Raw genomic sequence first — 19,565 nt, 5'->3', positions numbered from 1 at the left:
CACACTATCTGCTACGTTTCTGCCGGTTTGTCACATGAAACGTTTTGAAGTTTGGGTTGAAAATGCAACTATTCATATATAAATCAATGAAACTAGATCAGCTTCTTCCTCCTTCATCACCTCTTTGCACTTTTTACCTCATTCTGGCACTTTGATCACTGCTGAATTATTCAAATCAGGACATGAAAGTTAATTTTCTAACTGTCTGTGCTTTAGCTGGCTAAACTCAGCTGGGATGCCCGCCTCTCTGGGGGCAAGTGAAGGAAAGGGAAGGTTGGCTGGGACAGCCTGGGGCTAAATGTCAGGTTTTGCTCCTCAGGATGAGGCGGGCGGAGAGATCTTCTTGATGAATAGATGTGAAACAAAGTGCTGTTACGCTTGAATGAAAAGGAGGAGCTAAAAAAGAGAGAAAATCACAAAGGGGGTGGTAGACATTTTATTTTACCCTGTCCTCTGGCTACAATCCTGCTCAATGAGTATGGAGTAAAAATAGATGCAAATGATGCTGCAGCTGAAAGAACATGACAGACAGATGTTCGGTGAACCTACTATCATGGGCCGTGATGTTGAGTCAGTTGCAGGTCAAACGAGCCTCCTCCCACTCAGTCTGATCTCCCACTTCCCGGCGTATGATTTGCATCGGAGTTTTCCTTTGCTGCATTTCATCAGTGAGACAGTGAAAGCCAGAGGAGAGGAAACGGGAGACACCGAGAAGAAGGCCGTGTGTGGTTTGTCTTGTAAGCATCTCATCTTTTATTCCTGAGTGACACGTGTAAGCAGCGGCGGGGTCACTAAAGAGGGAGTTTACTTTTCTGGTGTCCAAAGAGGAGAAAGAGAACCAGACGTCGATTCGGTTTCCCTCTCTTACGCACACCTGTCGTACCGAGCGTGCCTCTTTTTAGAAAGCCGCATCATCGGCTTGCATGGAAGGTCCTGTTCTGCGGAGTTACACTCACTGCTTCTGACAGAGTAACAAAAGGTGTCCCCTGAAGCCTGGATTGAATGAGTGTTTTTAAATAATGCATCGCAGCCAGGGCAGGTGCCCATCGCTGGTGCGCAGCGCCCCTCAGATCACACCGGCCTCCGCCATGAAAATTTCATTGCTGCAGAACTCTTGGGAATCTCTGTGCGATCCTGTACGGTACAAAAAAAAAGAAAGGGAGGTGCTGGGGGATATATAGGAACTGACGCTTGCTGCTGGGTGTTTCACACCGCAAATAGGGGCTCAATTTTACACATTACAGCAGTGGACTCCCCCTGCTTTCACCATAACATCACTGCCATGTGAACTGTTCAGCCTGACACAATGGAAACAGAGGAGAACGTGTGAATGTAACAGGGGGGAAAGAAAACAGGGGACTGTTTTCAGAGATATTAAGTCAATATGCTGGAACACTTCTTACATATGTTTTCTTTGTTAACACGACTGAACAGAGAAAATGCATCTAGTTGTTTGACTGTTCTGCTTCCAGTGCATGCAAGCGGCAGCAGTAACACGTACTGAATACAGTTTTATAATATAAAGATATTAAAACAATTTAAGGCAAACTGACATGTCAACAATTCATTAGCAATGCGAGGTGCATAAAAAACCCTGCTGCTGTGTGCCTGGAAAAATTCAGAAGTAAAAAAATAAACAACTTTAAATAAAGATGCAGACTTCTGAAAAAAATAAATAAATAGTGCTCCCTATATTAAAATAAATCCTAAAAACCTTGTAATGTCAACGCAGGGCCTCCAGCAGACCTCTTGAAACAAAAACGCGTCTCTACAATTAAAAAAAAAAAAAGACTGCACATGTTTGACTTTTCAAAGAGGTGTGCAGGGATGAAACTGTTACTCTCTAAGCAAACACGAAGGCCAGTCTAAGTTTAAATAAAGGCAAACTAAAGAGCTGAAGTTCTGGGATAATGGTCTTTGGACATAATAGTCTAAGATATAATTATTTAATCAGTAGAAAAAAAAGAAGGGATATGTTTGACCTGAGCCAATTAATATATTCAGTAAAATAAAACTTTGAAGGTGGAACCGTCGTGTTTGGGGATTGTATCAGTGTATCAGTGACTCCTGGACCGAGTCAAAGACCAGATGTTGATTCCCTTGAGACGATGCGAATCGACTTGAAATGAGCTGAACATGAAACCCCCGCTGGCCCCTGGGGCGTGCAGAGGACTACAAGAAGGATCCCGCTGAAGTTTGTTCAGCTAAAGGTTGTAACTCTAGTTAGCGACAGGAAAGGTGCCCTAACATTTTCTCAGTTTTGTTTAATGAGTAAAATAGTTGCCCTTATTTTTTGTTGCATAAGTGCAATTATTTCACTTCCCTTTCCAGAGACATTTTTTTTAAATCAGCAATTTTTTTTCCATGAAGAACCAACTGAGAGGTGTCCTTAGTTTTTTTTTTTTTTTTCACATTACTATATATATATCACTAAATGAATGTGAAAAAGAAAGCAAGATGCAATTATGTCAGACATTATGTGGAGGACTGGCAAAATAAACAATTGGCCCCCGTTTCCCTGATGCGGCTCCCTCCGTCCTGGCATCTCTTAAGCTGAAGGGGCGCCCAGTCAGCACATATCCATCGCCTCATGCTGCAAGAGAGTTAAAAGGGCAATAAAGAGGGCATGGTTACCAGTATAATTAAGCATTTTAATGGAGATTTTAATTTTATTTTGTTTCTTTTCAGCTTGTTGTTTTCCTCAGTTTTCATCTAAAGATGTAGATAAGTGCAGCAATTTCTTTGTTCCACATTCCTGTCTCACCGAAAACTGCTCTCGAATCCAGAGGAAGGGGCTTCACATGGAACATACATAACTGCTGCTTAAAAGTATGTGTTTTATTGTTAATTTTGGTTTTATTGTCATTATCAACTAGCCATCAGGGGATAAAATTGAAATCCTCTTTAAGAATCCTGAGTGGTGAGACGGTGATTAGACAAATTAGTCACAAAGTCCATCAAATTGCACATTTTACTCTTAGTTTCTAGCATCCAGCATGCAGAAGTGAGTGAATTGTCATCAATGCAGATGGCTTAGCGTAGACTCAAAGATAATTTACAGCTACATTTGCAATGCTGGAGCACCGATAAAGTGAAATTATCAACACATTCAAAAAACGTTGCAGCAGGAATTGAAAGCAGCCTTGCTGATGTGGTGACCAAACCGTGTACTCCATTATTAAATTTTAATCAAATGGTTCAACAGAACCCAATTGTTTGTCTTTTTTTAGTTTCACTCGTGACTGAATGAACTCTGTTTTAGTTCAACCACATCTATCAGGAGGCTGGAACAGTTGAACATGTTTGGCCTCCTCTACATGCTAAATAATAGTTTAAGTGTAATTAGTTATTTCTGTAAGAGTAAGTTTTGTCATGTTAGATTTGGCAGCTTTAACTCATTTCTGATTCTTACTTATGAAATTATGTTTTTTTTGTTTGTTATTTATTTATTTTGAATAATACAATAAATATATGCTAATAATTATACTAAAACATAATTTTCATTTCAGATTTTTGGAGAAAGATTTAGCATTTAAAATAATATATGCAGTATTATACCATTATAACAAAAAACAGCCATTGATGATATCTTATTCATTTTCAATTAAATGTTATTGAGTTTGCCTGTGCTGATGTGCAACAGAGAAACGGATGCTTATGTGGTTTTAAAACAGAGAAAAGTTTGTGATACAGTTTTCTGTTTGCTGTGAGCTTAAGCTGGTATGGATCAGCTGCAACAAATTGTTTTCCTGTTAGCAGATGGATGTCAGTTCATGCCACTTAGTTGCATTCAATTCTGATTATCCAAAGCTTAAAAAATCTGGTTGCTCAACTGTTGGCCTAGTTCAGTATTGATTCACTCAGCATCATCGACCCAAACAACATATCTCCGTGTTTCTGTGCTGGCCTGAATGCATGTGATCCGTGTAAAAATAATTGTTCATTACAGACGAAAACATTGCAGCTCTGCTGAAATCTGTAAATTTGTGTCTGTACATACTGTAAAACTAAATAGATTTACAGTATGCTTCGGCGCAACTACCTCTTTTGTCCTCGGTTGTTTGAAGAAACTGATGCAGTTTTGTCTGTGTCTGTAAAGTTCAGATAAATGTAGACGACAGCGTTTGAGTTGCTTGGGATGATAGCCTTGAGCTTTCTGAAGTCTGGGCCAGCTATACTTGTCAAGATCCCTTCTGGTGACTGTGTGATGAGCACTAATAAGGCAAAGGCAGTGACAAGTAACAGGAATGAGTCAGCTGCTGAGAGAAAGTAACAATTTGTTCTCCTGGAAAAGGAGGGTTTGCATTTATACATCAGCTTCATTATAAGTCCCTTCATAAACTGTCTGCCAATATCAGATGAGCAAGAAAAACAGACGAAAAGAGAAGAAAAGGAAAAGGTAACGACAGTAAATGTTTGTGTTATAATTGAATAGGACAAGATCGAGTGTTTTCAGTTGCAGATTAGATTTAAGGTTTTAAAAGTGATGCTAGGAATCATTCATTGTAGTTAGGATGCAACTAATAATGAAAAAATGCCGTGATAACAATATAACCTGTAACAAAGGACTCCAGAGTGAGTTAGTTCATTCGTTCGTTAGCTATTTTTGATGGGAGAACCATTGGCCGCAGCCAGCAGCAGACAACAGCCTTCATCCAGCCTATTGGAGCCGGCCAGGTGGATGAGGGTCTTATGTGAACCGGAATCAACCAGAATCCGTCTCTCTGATCATGAATCTTCCATGAAAAGCACAAGCAGCGTTTCTTTATCACCAATGGTCACTGTCACTACCGAGCGTTGGCAGTGTCATTTCCAGCTACATGGTGAGAGGCAATGGCATGTTTTAGAGTTGATTTGCTCTTTGGGTAGAGATATTTGCCACCTCCAGAGTCTCAAGACATTGCTGGATGCTCACGGGTTGGTGCTGGAGATTCGGGAATCGTTGCGTGAAGTCCAAAGGTCTTTGTAGCCTGGTTAGCTTCTTCAACAGTGGTGAAGAGTTGGCCAGAAGAGCCGACTGGGAGCTATGCACAGATAAAGAAACCCAGTCTACTGTAAGCAAAATGTGCAATTGAATGGATGTGAGTCGAGCCCCCTGGTGGTCAGCTGCAACATTACATTTATTGTAAAATGGTGGTGGGGGGGATGTTTTAGCAGTTTTGAATCCAACATAAAATTAAACAATTCAAAGATTATCTAAGCTTTTTTCTCTAATGTTTGCCTTTTTAAAATTTTGACCATTAAATGGTGTGTTACAGAAAAGAAACTTGCAGGTCTAAAGAAAAGTTACGTTATTTTTCATCTCGGCACCAATTTTCACCATTACCCTGTGTGATTACACCTCACAGCAAGACAGATCTGAATTTCATTCAGAGAGCTGAAAGGGGCTTGATGTGTGCAATTTGCATGTCCTTCCTTACTGTCAGAGTCCCAATGCTTTGATTTTGCTTAGCATAATTATATATATAAAAAAAAACAACAACAAAAAAAAAAAAAAACAAACATAGCAAGGTTTGGTCAGCCAGCAAGTCTTTGGCTCCGTTCACACTGTTTGTGATCACTTGTGAGCAGCTCAAAGAACACCTGGTTGACAGGATGAGTCTCTTTTCCTTCGACTCTGGAAACTTTTGATCAGATCTCATAATCTTTGACATAAATGATTTCCGTATATGAGACCATATGCCGTAGACTCTAATGATGTGATGCTTGTGCACGTTGCAGCATGCTTTGCAGACAAACCTTTTGCCCAACAAAAAGAACACCTTTTATGCTGAACACAAACATTTACAATGTAACTAGAAGACTACTCACTGGTTTGTTGAATTTCGTCTGCATTTTTCATTTCCCATCTTTCGATTAGCTGCCATGATCGTCACAGAAGAGATTTATGACAAAGGTTGTTTCCATTATGCTACTCCTGACTCTTTGACCTCCAGAACTTAATAATTAATAACCCTGAACCTTTGGTTTCCCCTGTGTTGTTTGTTGTCTACTGGAGTTTATCAACATCTGAACTTAAAATCAGAAATCCTTAACACACAGGTTTTGAGTACTATTAAAAGTACTGCCCTCCAAAGAGGGCTGTTTTTCTTTCTGTGGTAATTTCCCACCTGGTTCAGTTTTTTTATACCGATGGTAAAGCAGCAGAAACAAACATCTCCACTGCTTCTACCAGGATCCTACTGGAAACAGTGTTTTGTGAAAGGTGAAAATTTGTGAATTTGGGGTATTTTTAATGTCTTCTCTGTTTTTTGTGAACTCAACATCTAACATTTTCTTGTGTTGTAACATCAGAGCAATGCTACAACCCTAGTTTTTGTTTAATTGAACATGGTTAGTGTCAACCTTGAAATAACGAAAACGTCATTGCAGGAAAACAAAGACACCATTTAGCTATTTTTGGACGATAGCTAACGCACAACGTCCAAAAATAACTGTGACGTGATAAGGATGTAGGTATTTCACATTCTGATGTGATGTAGATCTGGGTGATGTCAGAGCATCGTGTCCGAGCTCATTCCTTCTTTCCCTCGTCCCGTGTTCCTCAGAGTGTCTACACCGTTTTGTTTTCAGTGTCTCGGCCTCAGAAGCAGACAGCCTAAAACCACAGGGTTATGGCCAAGTGCCACCAAAGCTTTTTAGCTCTTCACCGAAGAGCCTTACATCACACGTTTACAACCTCGCCACAATGTATACGATCCTCGCACGGTAAAAGTCTTGTTTGTCTCGGCTTCGTTTCACGTGAACAGTGAGGATTTGGTCCGGCTTTGGTTCAAAGGCTTTTGCCGTCCTGTTTCATTGCTTTCCTACAGTGAAATAAGTGTGAATCCTTGAATGATTTCTAAATTGTAGAATGACGTAAGGAAAACAAACATAATGAAACCAAAAAAATCTGACAACCTGTCTTCCTCTCTGCTTTGTTTTCCAGGTTAGCTTTATACGTCTATGAGTATTTACTGCATGTTGGCGCACAGAAATCCGCACAGACCTTCCTGTCAGAGGTAAGATGTCCTCCTAATGAAACTTCCTGTTTAAAAAGGATGAGTGTGATTCCCCTTCTATTGTACGACCACCAGAGGAATTTACATTGTAGGTCTTTCCGGGTTCAGCAATTATTCTATAACCTCCAGCTGACCTTTCTTACAGCCAACAGTGGACTTTAGCCAGTTTCTGTGTTCAGAACAATACAAACATTGGTTGGTCTACTTAACATGATTAACCACCCCCTCTATGTTACGTTCAATTTGGAATCATAAACTGTGTAATTAGACATATTGTGAGGACATGTTTGTGTTCTGATTTGATATTTGATAAGGGAAGCCCGTGGCTGCCAAGTTAAACCTTAATTGTTTGAAGCCAATCCTAACAATTTGCTCAAGGTCTACTGGAGATATTAGCCTCTTATTATGCCTCCAGTCGGTAGAAGTTGTAAGGGCTCTAATGTGTTGCATCCTTTTCCTAATGGACATCCTTCCTGCTAATGGTTCCATGTTCGGGCTTTCTGCAGCTGCACACAGGCTTTACTCAGCTCTGTGAAAGACGCTCACTTCCAGTGAAAGAAAAGGCAGGTCGACTTCTGGCCACTTTGTTCCAGGACACATTTGTCTGTCACGTCAGCTCGGGTCAGAGCGACATTTGAACTCAGGAATCTAGACTATGAATAAATTTCATAAACGTGTTGTCAAACTCATGGTAAATCTCTTATCTCATGGTAAATTTATTGAATTTTAAAGAACTGGACAAAATGCATTAAAAATATATATAATTAGCCAGTTCTTGTATCTGTACAAAAATAGATCAAAGTAGCATTGATAAGCAGTAACACACTTCTGCACATATATGTGCTGGGTGTAGTAGAAATTGTCAACAAGTAGAAGTAGTGTTGTTTCAAAACACTTTTGCTCAAGTACAAGTAAAAAGTAGTTATCGATTAAAACAGTAACAAATTATTTGGTGAAATTACTTCTAGTAACTGGATACAATGTAATCAGATAGACAAAAATAGATTTAAAATGTGCTAATTCTTGTATTTTGAAATAGAATTTTAAAAAATTGACACATTTACAGTATAATGAGACATACTGTCAAGGGCGTAGGAACGAGTCTGTCATTGGGGGGGACGCATATCGGAAACCTGACAGATCAGTAAATATCTTAAGCAGAAATGTCAAACTATNTAGCAAGGTTTGGTCAGCCAGCAAGTCTTTGGCTCCGTTCACACTGTTTGTGATCACTTGTGAGCAGCTCAAAGAACACCTGGTTGACAGGATGAGTCTCTTTTCCTTCGACTCTGGAAACTTTTGATCAGATCTCATAATCTTTGACATAAATGATTTCCATATATGAGACCACATGCCATAGACTCTAATGATGTGATGCTTGTGCACGTTGCAGCATGCTTTGCAGACAAACCTTTTGCCCAACAAAAAGAACACCTTTTATGCTGAACACAAACATTTACAATGTAACTAGAAGACTACTCACTGGTTTGTTGAATTTCGTCTGCATTTTTCATTTCCCATCTTTCGATTAGCTGCCATGATCGTCACAGAAGAGATTTATGACAAAGGTTGTTTCCATTATGCTACTCCTGACTCTTTGACCTCCAGAACTTAATAATTAATAACCCTGAACCTTTGGTTTCCCCTGTGTTGTTTGTTGTCTATTGGAGTTTATCAACGTCTGAACTTAAAATCAGAAATCCTTAACACACAGGTTTTGAATACTATTAAAAGTACTGCCCTCCAAAGAGGGCTGTTTTTCTTTCTGTGGTAATTTCCCACCTGGTTCAGTTTTTTTTATACCGATGGTAAAGCAGCAGAAACAAACATCTCCACTGCTTCTACCAGGATCCTACTGGAAACAGTGTTTTGTGAAAGGTGAAAATTTGTGAATTTGGGGTATTTTTAATGTCTTCTCTGTTTTTTGTGAACTCAACATCTAACATTTTCTTGTGTTGTAACATCAGAGCAATGCTACAACCCTAGTTTTTGTTTAATTGAACATGGTTAGTGTCAACCTTGCAATAACAAAAACGTCATCGCAGGAAAACAAAGACACCATTTAGCTATTTTTGGACGATAGCTAACGCACAACGTCCAAAAATAACTGTGACGTGATAAGGATGTAGGTATTTCACATTCTGATGTGATGTAGATCTGGGTGATGTCGGAGCATCGTGTCCGAGCTCATTCCTTCTTTCCCTCGTCCCGTGTTCCTCAGAGTGTCTACACCGTTTTGTTTTCAGTGTCTCGGCCTCAGCAGCAGACAGCCTAAAACCACAGGGTTATGGCCAAGTGCCACCAAAGCTTTTTAGCTCTTCACCGAAGAGCCTTACATCACACGTTTACAACCTCGCCACAATGTATACGATCCTCGCACGGTAAAAGTCTTGTTTGTCTCGGCTTCGTTTCACGTGAACAGTGAGGATTTGGTCCGGCTTTGGTTCAAAGGCTTTTGCCGTCCTGTTTTATTGCTTTCCTACAGTGAAATAAGTGTGAATCCTTGAATGATTTCTAAATTGTAGAATGACGTAAGGAAAACAAACATAATGAAACCAAAAAAATCTGACAACCTGTCTTCCTCTCTGCTTTGTTTTCCAGGTTAGCTTTATACGTCTATGAGTATTTACTGCATGTTGGCGCACAGAAATCCGCACAGACCTTCCTGTCAGAGGTAAGATGTCCTCCTAATGAAACTTCCTGTTTAAAAAGGATGAGTGTGATTCCCCTTCTATTGTACGACCACCAGAGGAATTTACATTGTAGGTCTTTCCGGGTTCAGCAATTATTCTATAACCTCCAGCTGACCTTTCTTACAGCCAACAGTGGACTTTAGCCAGTTTCTGTGTTCGGAACAATACAAACATTGGTTGGTCTACTTAACATGATTAACCACCCCCTCTATATTACGTTCAATTTGGAATCATAAACTGTGTAATTAGACATATTGTGAGGACATGTTTGTGTTCTGATTTGATATTTGACAAGGGAAGCCCGTGGCTGCCAAGTTAAACCTTAATTGTTTGAAGCCAATCCTAACAATTTGCTCAAGGTCTACTGGAGATATTAGCCTCTTATTATGCCTCCAGTCGGTAGAAGTTGTAAGGGCTCTAATGTGTTGCATCCTTTTCCTAATGGACATCCTTCCTGCTAATGGTTCCATGTTCGGGCTTTCTGCAGCTGCACACAGGCTTTACTCAGCTCTGTGAAAGACGCTCACTTCCAGTGAAAGAAAAGGCAGGTCGACTTCTGGCCACTTTGTTCCAGGACACATTTGTCTGTCACGTCAGCTCGGGTCAGAGCGACATTTGAACTCAGGAATCTAGACTATGAATAAATTTCATAAACGTGTTGTCAAACTCATGGTAAATCTCTTATCTCATGGTAAATTTATTGAATTTTAAAGAACTGGACAAAATGCATTAAAAATATATATAATTAGCCAGTTCTTGTATCTGTACAAAAATAGATCAAAGTAGCATTGATAAGCAGTAACACACTTCTGCACATATATGTGCTGGGTGTAGTAGAAATTGTCAACAAGTAGAAGTAGTGTTGTTTCAAAACACTTTTGCTCAAGTACAAGTAAAAAGTAGTTATCGATTAAAACAGTAACAAATTATTTGGTGAAATTACTTCTAGTAACTGGATACAATGTAATCAGATAGACAAAAATAGATTTAAAATGTGCTAATTCTTGTATTTTGAAATAGAATTTTAAAAAATTGACACATTTACAGTATAATGAGACATACTGTGTATTTACTTGCCATCCAAACAGCACAGCAGGTTGAGCAGACAGAAAATAGCATCAGAACAAGGCCATCCGTGTACAAAATGTCTCACTTTACTGCAAACTGTGCAGGCGTATGTCTGTGTTGGTACATGATTGGCTACAGTGTACTATTCTTTAATGTGTTAAATGATCAGAGGTGGATGTTGTTGAAATATTTTCGTAATTAAGACTCATGATACTTCAAAAATAATTTTTCTCAAAAATAAAAAGAAGGGTGCCGTAAGACTAATTTTATAGATCAAAGTAGCATCAGGTAAATGTAACTCATTACTTCCCATCTCAGTTACTGAAACTGCACTATTGCGCCATTATTCAAATAATATCTGCTATATGTATGGTGAAATTTATCTGCTAAAAGAAACACACTAGTCCTTATGACGGGGGTCCATTTTTATAAAACTATACATGAGTTGGCACATACTTGTCATTTAATGTTATAAACCAATTAAGTTGTGTTACGATCTGCCATATCTAAAAAAAAATAGCAAACATATTTGGTTCTTTATTAAAGAGCCTATAGTGAAATAAATAACATAATCTAGGTCAAAATGGCACTGGATGTTATCTCCATGAATGTTGTATTTTATGGTAACTGTTACAAAAAAGAGGGAGACCAAGGACTAAACCTTGAGGTGCTCCACAAGAGTCAACCAAACATCTGCAGGAAAAGTCCTTCTAAAGGGGGCTTATGATGCAAAATCATGTTTAAATCATGTTTTAATGTCATCCTGTCACCAGAAAAGACCCCGGCGTGTTGCTTTGACTCACTCCTTGAATCTCCATGGCAACCTAAATGCCTGCTCATGCAACACGCTGCATATTTCCATAAAGAGAGAGCAGGGCTTTCTTAAAAAGACACAGGCCCATTTTCGAGGCATTAAATTACAAAGTCAAATTTCTTTTAAGTAGTTTTTGATGTATGCATAATTTTCATAACAAATGAAGGCAACAGTTACTTGATTGTACCTGGGAAATAAATGATTACTCGACCGATTAAGATGATCAATAAGATTTAAATCTGGTGGCAAAATCTGTTAGAGATGATCAGGCTTTCGGAGCTCCGACCTGCCAAGTTGGATTTTACTTCTTGGCATAGAAAAACTAAGTTGTGTAAACTTAGTTTTAACTTAGTACTTAAATGTAACAAACTTAGACCATAAAAAAAGGGATGCAGTTTCTTTTCTGAAGATGTTCGTTCTGAATCACTTCCTTTGATGCGTAAATGGAGATAATACAGCGCTATATGCATTCATGCTTTGAAGCACAAATCCTTATCTGAGTTAAACTTGATTCAAAACATGTATCTCAGAGCATGCTTTTTGTTGATACAGTTATTGATTGAAAGAATATAAAGTGTGATATAAAAACATCTTCATCCTGTGTCTTCAAACTGTATAATGGCTTCACAAATCAGAAGCCACTATACAGTTTGAAAAAGCACAGTGCAGCAGATGTTTTTTTTTATTATTATTATAGTGCAGCAGATGTTGGTAAAAGTACTTGTACCAAGCTCTGCTTAAGTGTGTACTTTAATATGCACCCTGTTCAGTAAATAAGAATTTAAAGTGGAAAGCTGGCAAATAAAGGCTTAACACAATCGGATAAATTAACTCCAATTACTCGCAATAATATCAATATGTTATTGTTCTAATGTTGCCTTATTCTTTCATCTCTCTATCCCCTCTGAAAAAACTTTCAAAAAGTCTAAAATGGTTCAAATTAAACCAACATTTTTGAGATTTTTGATTTAAAGAATTGAAAAAAATAACCAAACAAAAGATATCATATTTGACCTCAACAACATTGTGATGACTGTTGGCATTTTAAATTTGGAGGAAAAAAAAAAGATTTTGATGTATTTTTATATATATATGTGAAGAACACAAATCTGAGTATGATGGGGAGAGCAGCACTGTGAGCTAAAGCAGTGAGGCTGCAGACAGCTTTGATAATTTCAGAGGCCTTACGGGTGAATCTTCTCCCAGAGATTTAAGTTTTATCGTCGGGCTGCTGGAAAGGGGTGAAATTCAGGGTCGCAGGCAACCAGAGGCACACAAACACAGATCTGAATTAACACTGCATATTCACAGACAAACTCTCATGTTGTGTACACATGCACACATGGTATTGAAACTAAGTCTTTTGGATGGAGTTGTCTCAAATAATACTATATCTGTGAGTGCCCAGCATGAGGATTGTGTCCATTTATTGATACTGCTAAGGCTTTCTAAAATATTTCCAGTGTGTTACCATTTATTTGAAAAGGTTTGCAATGTTGTATTATTACTACATGGAATTTTTGGGCATTTTGGGGCTTTCTGATAAGTTTTTCACTAAATTGTTTTAGCAGGATAGGAAGACATTAGATCATAGGGAAATACTACAAATGCCTCACTTCTCTATACATTTGACGTTGTTGCGTAAACAAATTGATTCTCACCTAAACCAGAGCGTCTTTTCTTTAGACATTTTGAGAAATTGCGCCTCATTAACACGACTCAAATACCCCAGGATTTATCCTATAGCAACCTGCGTTCATCTAATGCTATCTTCTCCAGATAGCTCACTGACGTCAGCAACTTAAAAGCACGAGAGTGACAGCATGAACTCCTCTTCTGATGAGTTTGGGTAAAACTTTATATAGCATTAGAGTTTTATTTTATACTTTGAGACGTGATCAGACAGCAGAAGTAACATTCCCAATCCTGATACAGCTGAGAGCTGCACCAATGATCTCCAATAAACATGGACTTTTCGGGAGCAACAGTAACACACGTACTTGTCTGTGCCTGTCTGGTTGATTTTCAGAGACCAGTAAAGAAACCATTACAACATGGCACAGTGGTTAGAGTGGCTGTCCCGAGTTTGACTGCCGCATGTCTTTACTCCTCTTCTCTCTGCCTGTCAGATTACTTTCAAGTAAAAGGTCTTAAGTGCTGAAAAAAACAACAACAAAAAAAACCCCATTAAAAACAGCACACCAGGTTTTTATTGTCCTGTTTTAATAGGAAACACTTTATCTTGGCAATGCTTTTTAAGCTTATTTAAAAAACAGTAAAGTCAAATGATTTCTACTCTTGAATTTTTGGGACCATAAACAATCCCTGCTGTCTTATCTGCATTAAGTTGGAGTGATATTGTTGACACACTGACTGTAGTAGTCTTTGACCGTTTGGTAACACAGATGTATAAAGTTGGCATAACTATGTTAGAGGTGATCTGAGACAGGGAGATCATGTAATGGGCCACAATTGGGTTTTATTTTTTTTCCCCCAGATTTACCAACTGCATTAACGACTACTGGTGCAAGCTGATTCAAAAGGTGTGCATAGGTAGCAGGGTAATTAGCTTTACGCATCTTAGCAACAACTACAGATATGGTTTTTTTTTTTTTTCCTGGTAGTGTTTATACCTTGGACATCCATATCAATCACTGTAAATGCAGCCGGACGTGCAAGAATGGTTTAATGTTGTAAAACCGAGATATGTTAACGCTGTGGTACTCATTTGAACTGGAAATCAATATTGTGCTTGAGATTGCTGCCATCCATCAGAAGAGACATCATTGGTCTAGTTGCTGGTGGAGAGACGTTGCTGACCAAGCCACCTGCTGCTTGTGCATCAAAATATGTAAAAGTCGTAACTGTCCTCTCGAGAGCTTCCCCTCCTGATATCTGCAGGAAGACACTCATTCATCCAGACAAGGAAAACACAACTTTGTGTCATTATACAAACTCACTTTGCATGAAGTGACAAGTGGGAGCCATCCGACGCCTGGCAAATTGCTCTCGAAATGTTTGTTCGACATGGTTTTATCGAGACTTTAAAGAAAAATTATACAGTGTAATACCCACGTGACCAATCACAAATATGTTTTTAATAGATTAGGGACTTTTTATAGTTTGCAGATAAACTTAAGGTCCCACACAGACACACCTGCTCATCTAATGAGCGCGCTATCAACCGGGCCTCTCCGGCCTTAATTAGCCTCTGTTCCTCCTCGAGCGGGAAGCGCACGCACTCACTCACGTTTATAGTATCCACACAACGCGCCGCCGGTCCCCGAGAGGACTTCGCCGCACTCTGCTCTCCTGCACAGTGCAGCACTCAGCTCTTTAGCAGCATTAAATCAACAGGCCCACAACAACGCGCCGCACATCACATCATTATAAGTGGCACTGGGGAAATCTGTAGGATAGACACTTTAATAGAAACCTGGGGCTTGTATCTGTTTTTTTCTACTTTTTTTTTTTGATACAGAGCACATATAGAAAAAATAAAAAATAAAAAAGTAGAGAAATCTCAGCCCTGTCATGCTGTCTTCACATGGCCTTAGACTGTATGTAGAGGCCCTGAATCTTTGCTGCTTATGTGTGTGGAGCCGTGTCAGCGGTCGCGTGTGCAGCAGGCAGTTGGTCGACTATCTCTCATTGGATCTTATCTCGGAGTCCAGATACAGGCAGGAGCTTGGCTGGTTTTCTGAGGGCAGCGGAGAGCACTGCTGCTTCAAGACAGTCACACTGTCTTACCCGCGAACTCGTCTGCTCTGCGCTATAGATCACTCCCCGGCCGATTATTTCTCCCAGAGTGTCGCTCTGTCAGCCTAAAGTTGGGAGGAACGTTAAGCAAAATGGTTACATTATGAATAAAACATGCTGCAGTATCTAATTTTTCATTCTTCTCCTTTCTCTCTTGCCCTGAATGTTCTTTCTCTTTCCCCGTTTCTCGCAGATCCGATGGGAGAAGAATATCACACTCGGGGAACCGCCAGGATTTTTACACTCGTGGTGGTGGTATGTGTTCATTCATCCTCTCACTTTTGTTTCTTTGCTCGGCCACACACACACACACACACACACACACACGCACACACACCCACACACACGATTCTTTTTAAGGGTCTCATGTTTATACCAAAGAGGTAATCTTAAAGGTTTGAATGAATGTGCAGGGGTGAAATGGAGGCAGTAATTGCAGGTACGGCAACAACATCATCTCCTGGTGTCCTGATTGACAACTGAGCTTCTTGTGGCATCTCTCTGTGAAGTGTTCACCGTTCAGTTAATGTCAAAAATCACTGACAATTCCTCCAATCACTGTGGTTGTTGTGACTGAACCCCAATAACTCCCCAGCCCCTCCTGTGAATGTGGCACAGAGACCACATTTTACACTACGACACACTTGTAATGATAAAAGTTAAACGAATAGCTTTAGCTATAAATTCACATTACAACTACTACAAACACTAACTCTTAGCAAAGCTCAAAAACAGGAAGTTTATCAGCCATTTCCTGTGACTGTCTGAGTTTTACGGGGACAGAAAAGAGACAGATAACCAAAACACAGACCCACAACGCAGGAGTTGTTTTTTGCAGAACAGAAAAAAAAAGTTAAATACACAGAACTAATGGAATAAATAGCTTGTCTAATAGTTCAGTCCAGACAGAAATAAAATGCAGTGAAACACTGAAGAGACATCAGAAAGCCTACACTGCAAAAACACAAAGTTTTTGTAAGTATTCTGGTCTAGTTTCTAGTTCAAATATCTTGAAATAAAGCAAAACTGACTTACAAGAAACTTTTAAGTAAGATGTAGCTCATTTTAAGGCAATAATTTCTTAGTCTTGATGAAAAAGCACTGATTCCACTGGCAGATTATTTCACTTACAGCACGATAACAGCGTCTTGTTATGAGGGAAAAAAATAGAACTTTTCACATATGAAATATTGACTTAGAAGAAGCGCTTAAATCTTAATGAAAAGTTACTTTTAGATTAGTTTTGTCTTATTTCAAGTGTACTTAGATGTTTGCGCTACAAACTAGACAAAACTATGTGATAAGATTTGGTGTTTTTTGCAGTGTACACTGAGTTTATAGGAGCAGCAGCTCCATTAGGTCTTTATTTAGGGAGCTCAAAGGTAGAAAATGATTTGTCCTTTTGAAGAAAAAGGACTGTCTCTGCATTTTCTTCTGTTGAAAGAAAATACAGACAGAAGACAAATATGACCCTAATAATTCAAAGATAATTCACCAATGTAATGTAACAGAAAGAAGCAGAGTGTGGTCAGCAAAGACAGCCGAGATCTCCTTCAAGCTCATCAAAAGGAAAAGTTTCAAGCCTCGTTTTGAAAGGGGCGTCTGCTTTACGGACAGGAACCATTAGGCGATTCCAAAGGAGAGGAGTTTGATCAGCCTCTTACTCTACTATTAGACACTCGAGGAAAAAAATATTTGGCGAGTTTCTTTCTCTCATCAGCAATAGAGTAATATTACCTAAGGGCTTTCCTTTCTGCTATCACTCAAATGCAGACGTCCCATGAGGTTTCAGTTCGACTTTCCTTCCATTCAGATTTAAAGTGACACTATTCTAGCAATTAGCACACATCGTTTGTAAATACCAATGTGTGATTCCCGAACTCTAGAGTACAGCTTTATAGAAGTGCTATTTGTTAACAAATGAGAATAGAGGACACATATAAGAGAGTGGGGATGTTCAGGAGTCATCTGATGATATGGAGCGCATGCGAATAGTTGCTTTCTTAAAATAGTCAGGACTAACCCTTCATGGATCTCCAATGGATTTAAAGTTGTTTTCGTATCATTTAATTCACTCGTTACATAGGAATACATTCAAACTACTGCCACAAAATGTAAAACGAGAACATCTTCTGCTTTTTGACTGTCTGCTTGAATTTTTATTTTAATGGAAAAAAAAAACTCCCAAAGCCTCTGTGTGTCCCATCCTCTGTGATTGCTGTAACTGCTGACCATGTTAGGGGCGGGGAGGTTGCATGAGCGGGTTAGTCAGCCGAAGCCCGCTGTTGTTTGCAGACGGTTTTCATGCACCTGTCCCTGTCACTGTGTGTTGGCCTCATGGCTGGAAAAAAGCTGCTGCCATCACCAGAACTTACAGACTTCAACCTGAAGCTCTGTGTCGTAAAACAAAGCCTCTGATGTGGGTTTATGTCCTTTCAGACTCGTCAAATAAGTCTGTCAAATCGTTTAATGCTGCACAAATGGAGGAATGTGTTTTTCTGTCTGCCTGCAAGAGCTGTGTCAATGGACTTAGAGACTGACACAAATGCTCATCATGAGTGGGAGAAAAGAAAAAAGCCTCAGACAGAAATGTTGTTGTGAATTCTAGGTCTTTATAAAGCTTTGACAATAAAACAGATACGGCTAAATGCGTTGAATTTAGCCGATTCCAACAAAACGTGGCTGCTGCGTTAATGTCTCAAACTGTTATCAGCATCCTATATTAGCGGTAAGCGCATTTCCATTAGTACAGCCGTAGATTTTCTGTGTCCTACACAGATTGTGTTGATTCTTACATTAACTCTGATATGGAAAGTTCAAAATGGTCAATTTCAGTTCAACTTTCTCTGTTACCTGCTGAAAGTTTTGCTCTCGCTCACTCTCTTACAGCCTGAATGAACTGCAGACATTACAAAACCCACATAAATATGCATGTCTGTTAGACTTTTTGAAGCACAACTTATTTTCGATTTGAGAGTCATTGCAATTCACCTTTTTGTTAATTTATACTTTAGCGTAAGTGTGTCCATGTTTTATTGTGTTGCCCTGTGATGGAGAGTTTGACCTGTCCAGGGTGTTTTCTGCCTCCTACTTAGTGACTACCAGAGATACACACAGATGTGGGTCTAGACAATGGTTTGAAAAATATTTGGTGTTCATTACAATAATAATAACCACACTTGTGCTCAAAGAACTTTTTGGGAACTTGAAAAAGTGAACATATTGTAGGTTGATGATATGAACCAGTGGTTCAAAGTAAAACTGCAGGGACAGTAAAACTGTTTCCCAGCACAAAACTTCGTACTGGTGAGTTTTTTTTTAGCTGCTACTCTTCAAAACACGCTAAATAAACCTGTGAGACTTTCAGTATAAGCCAAAATAAATACTGATAAGATAACTAAAGGGGCTAATCAATCTCGATGTGTGTTGGCTTCTGCTTGACCTACAACTTAAAGCTGATTCAACTATAGACAAAGACGGGTCTGCCTTTACACCAAGATTGTTTATACTACCAGAATAAAACTATAATTTTTCTCTTTACATCGAATAAAAAACTTGGAGAGAGTTTAAAATCTGTATTTTCAGCTTGACGGCAGCAGTGGCTCTGTTGGTGTTGCACGGTCTGATCACATTTGTGTGATCTGAGAGAAGTTGTTTATTTCCTTAAACAGGAAACACACCTCTTTAATGTTGTACACCATTGAACTTTGTGTCTCCTTTCTTATGGTATGAAAACACATTTCTGATCAATCAGAGTTGGTCGGGCTGAAAATTGTCCAGCTCCGGTCAACAGATGATTCCTGAGAGCAAAACAGAGAGCAGAAAAGGTGTCTGTCAGATTGAAAGATAAGTTTTTGGCAGGGAGAGGAGAAAGCAGGCAGGACAGAAAAAGGAACAGGAACTGGAGCAGACAAAGAATCCGGCTGGCATTCGAGTCAGGCAGGTTGGATCCTTGGCCAGGCAGCACGAGAGCCGAGAAGAGGGGATGAGAGCTTTGACAGGGTCCGCTTTGTTTGTCATTCATGCTATCCCGCTCATCCCCAAAGCCCCCCGGCCAACCCTGTGTAATAAACCCGGACATGCGGCTTCATTCATTCATCCTCTCCTTGCCCCCGTGTGTGTTGTGATTGTGCAGCCTGTTGACACGGCTCATAATGGCCCTTAAAGAGCCTGGCTTCTCTCAGTCTGACAGCCACCAGTCACACTGACAGAGTGACATTCGCAAACACA

General features: G+C 39.4%; 1 protein-coding gene across 2 annotated transcripts in view; it reads left to right on the top strand.

The window, feature by feature from the left end:
* Positions 1-19,565, top strand: part of ssbp4 (single stranded DNA binding protein 4) — a 108,175-nt gene that overhangs the window by 7,775 nt on the left and 80,835 nt on the right. For both annotated transcript variants that reach the window (XM_007577220.2, XM_007577221.2), the window contains exons 2-3: positions 6,929-7,001; positions 15,529-15,590. In XM_007577220.2, coding sequence (XP_007577282.1) covers positions 6,929-7,001; positions 15,529-15,590 — 135 coding nt within the window. The remainder of the gene's footprint in view (positions 1-6,928; positions 7,002-15,528; positions 15,591-19,565) is intronic.

This window comes from Poecilia formosa, unplaced genomic scaffold (genome assembly GCF_000485575.1).
Source record: "Poecilia formosa unplaced genomic scaffold, Poecilia_formosa-5.1.2 Scaffold432, whole genome shotgun sequence".
In the NCBI taxonomy this organism is placed as follows: Eukaryota; Metazoa; Chordata; class Actinopteri; order Cyprinodontiformes; family Poeciliidae; genus Poecilia; species Poecilia formosa.
Note: the sequence above shows the minus strand (reverse complement) of the source record. Positions and strands in the feature narration are given on the sequence as shown.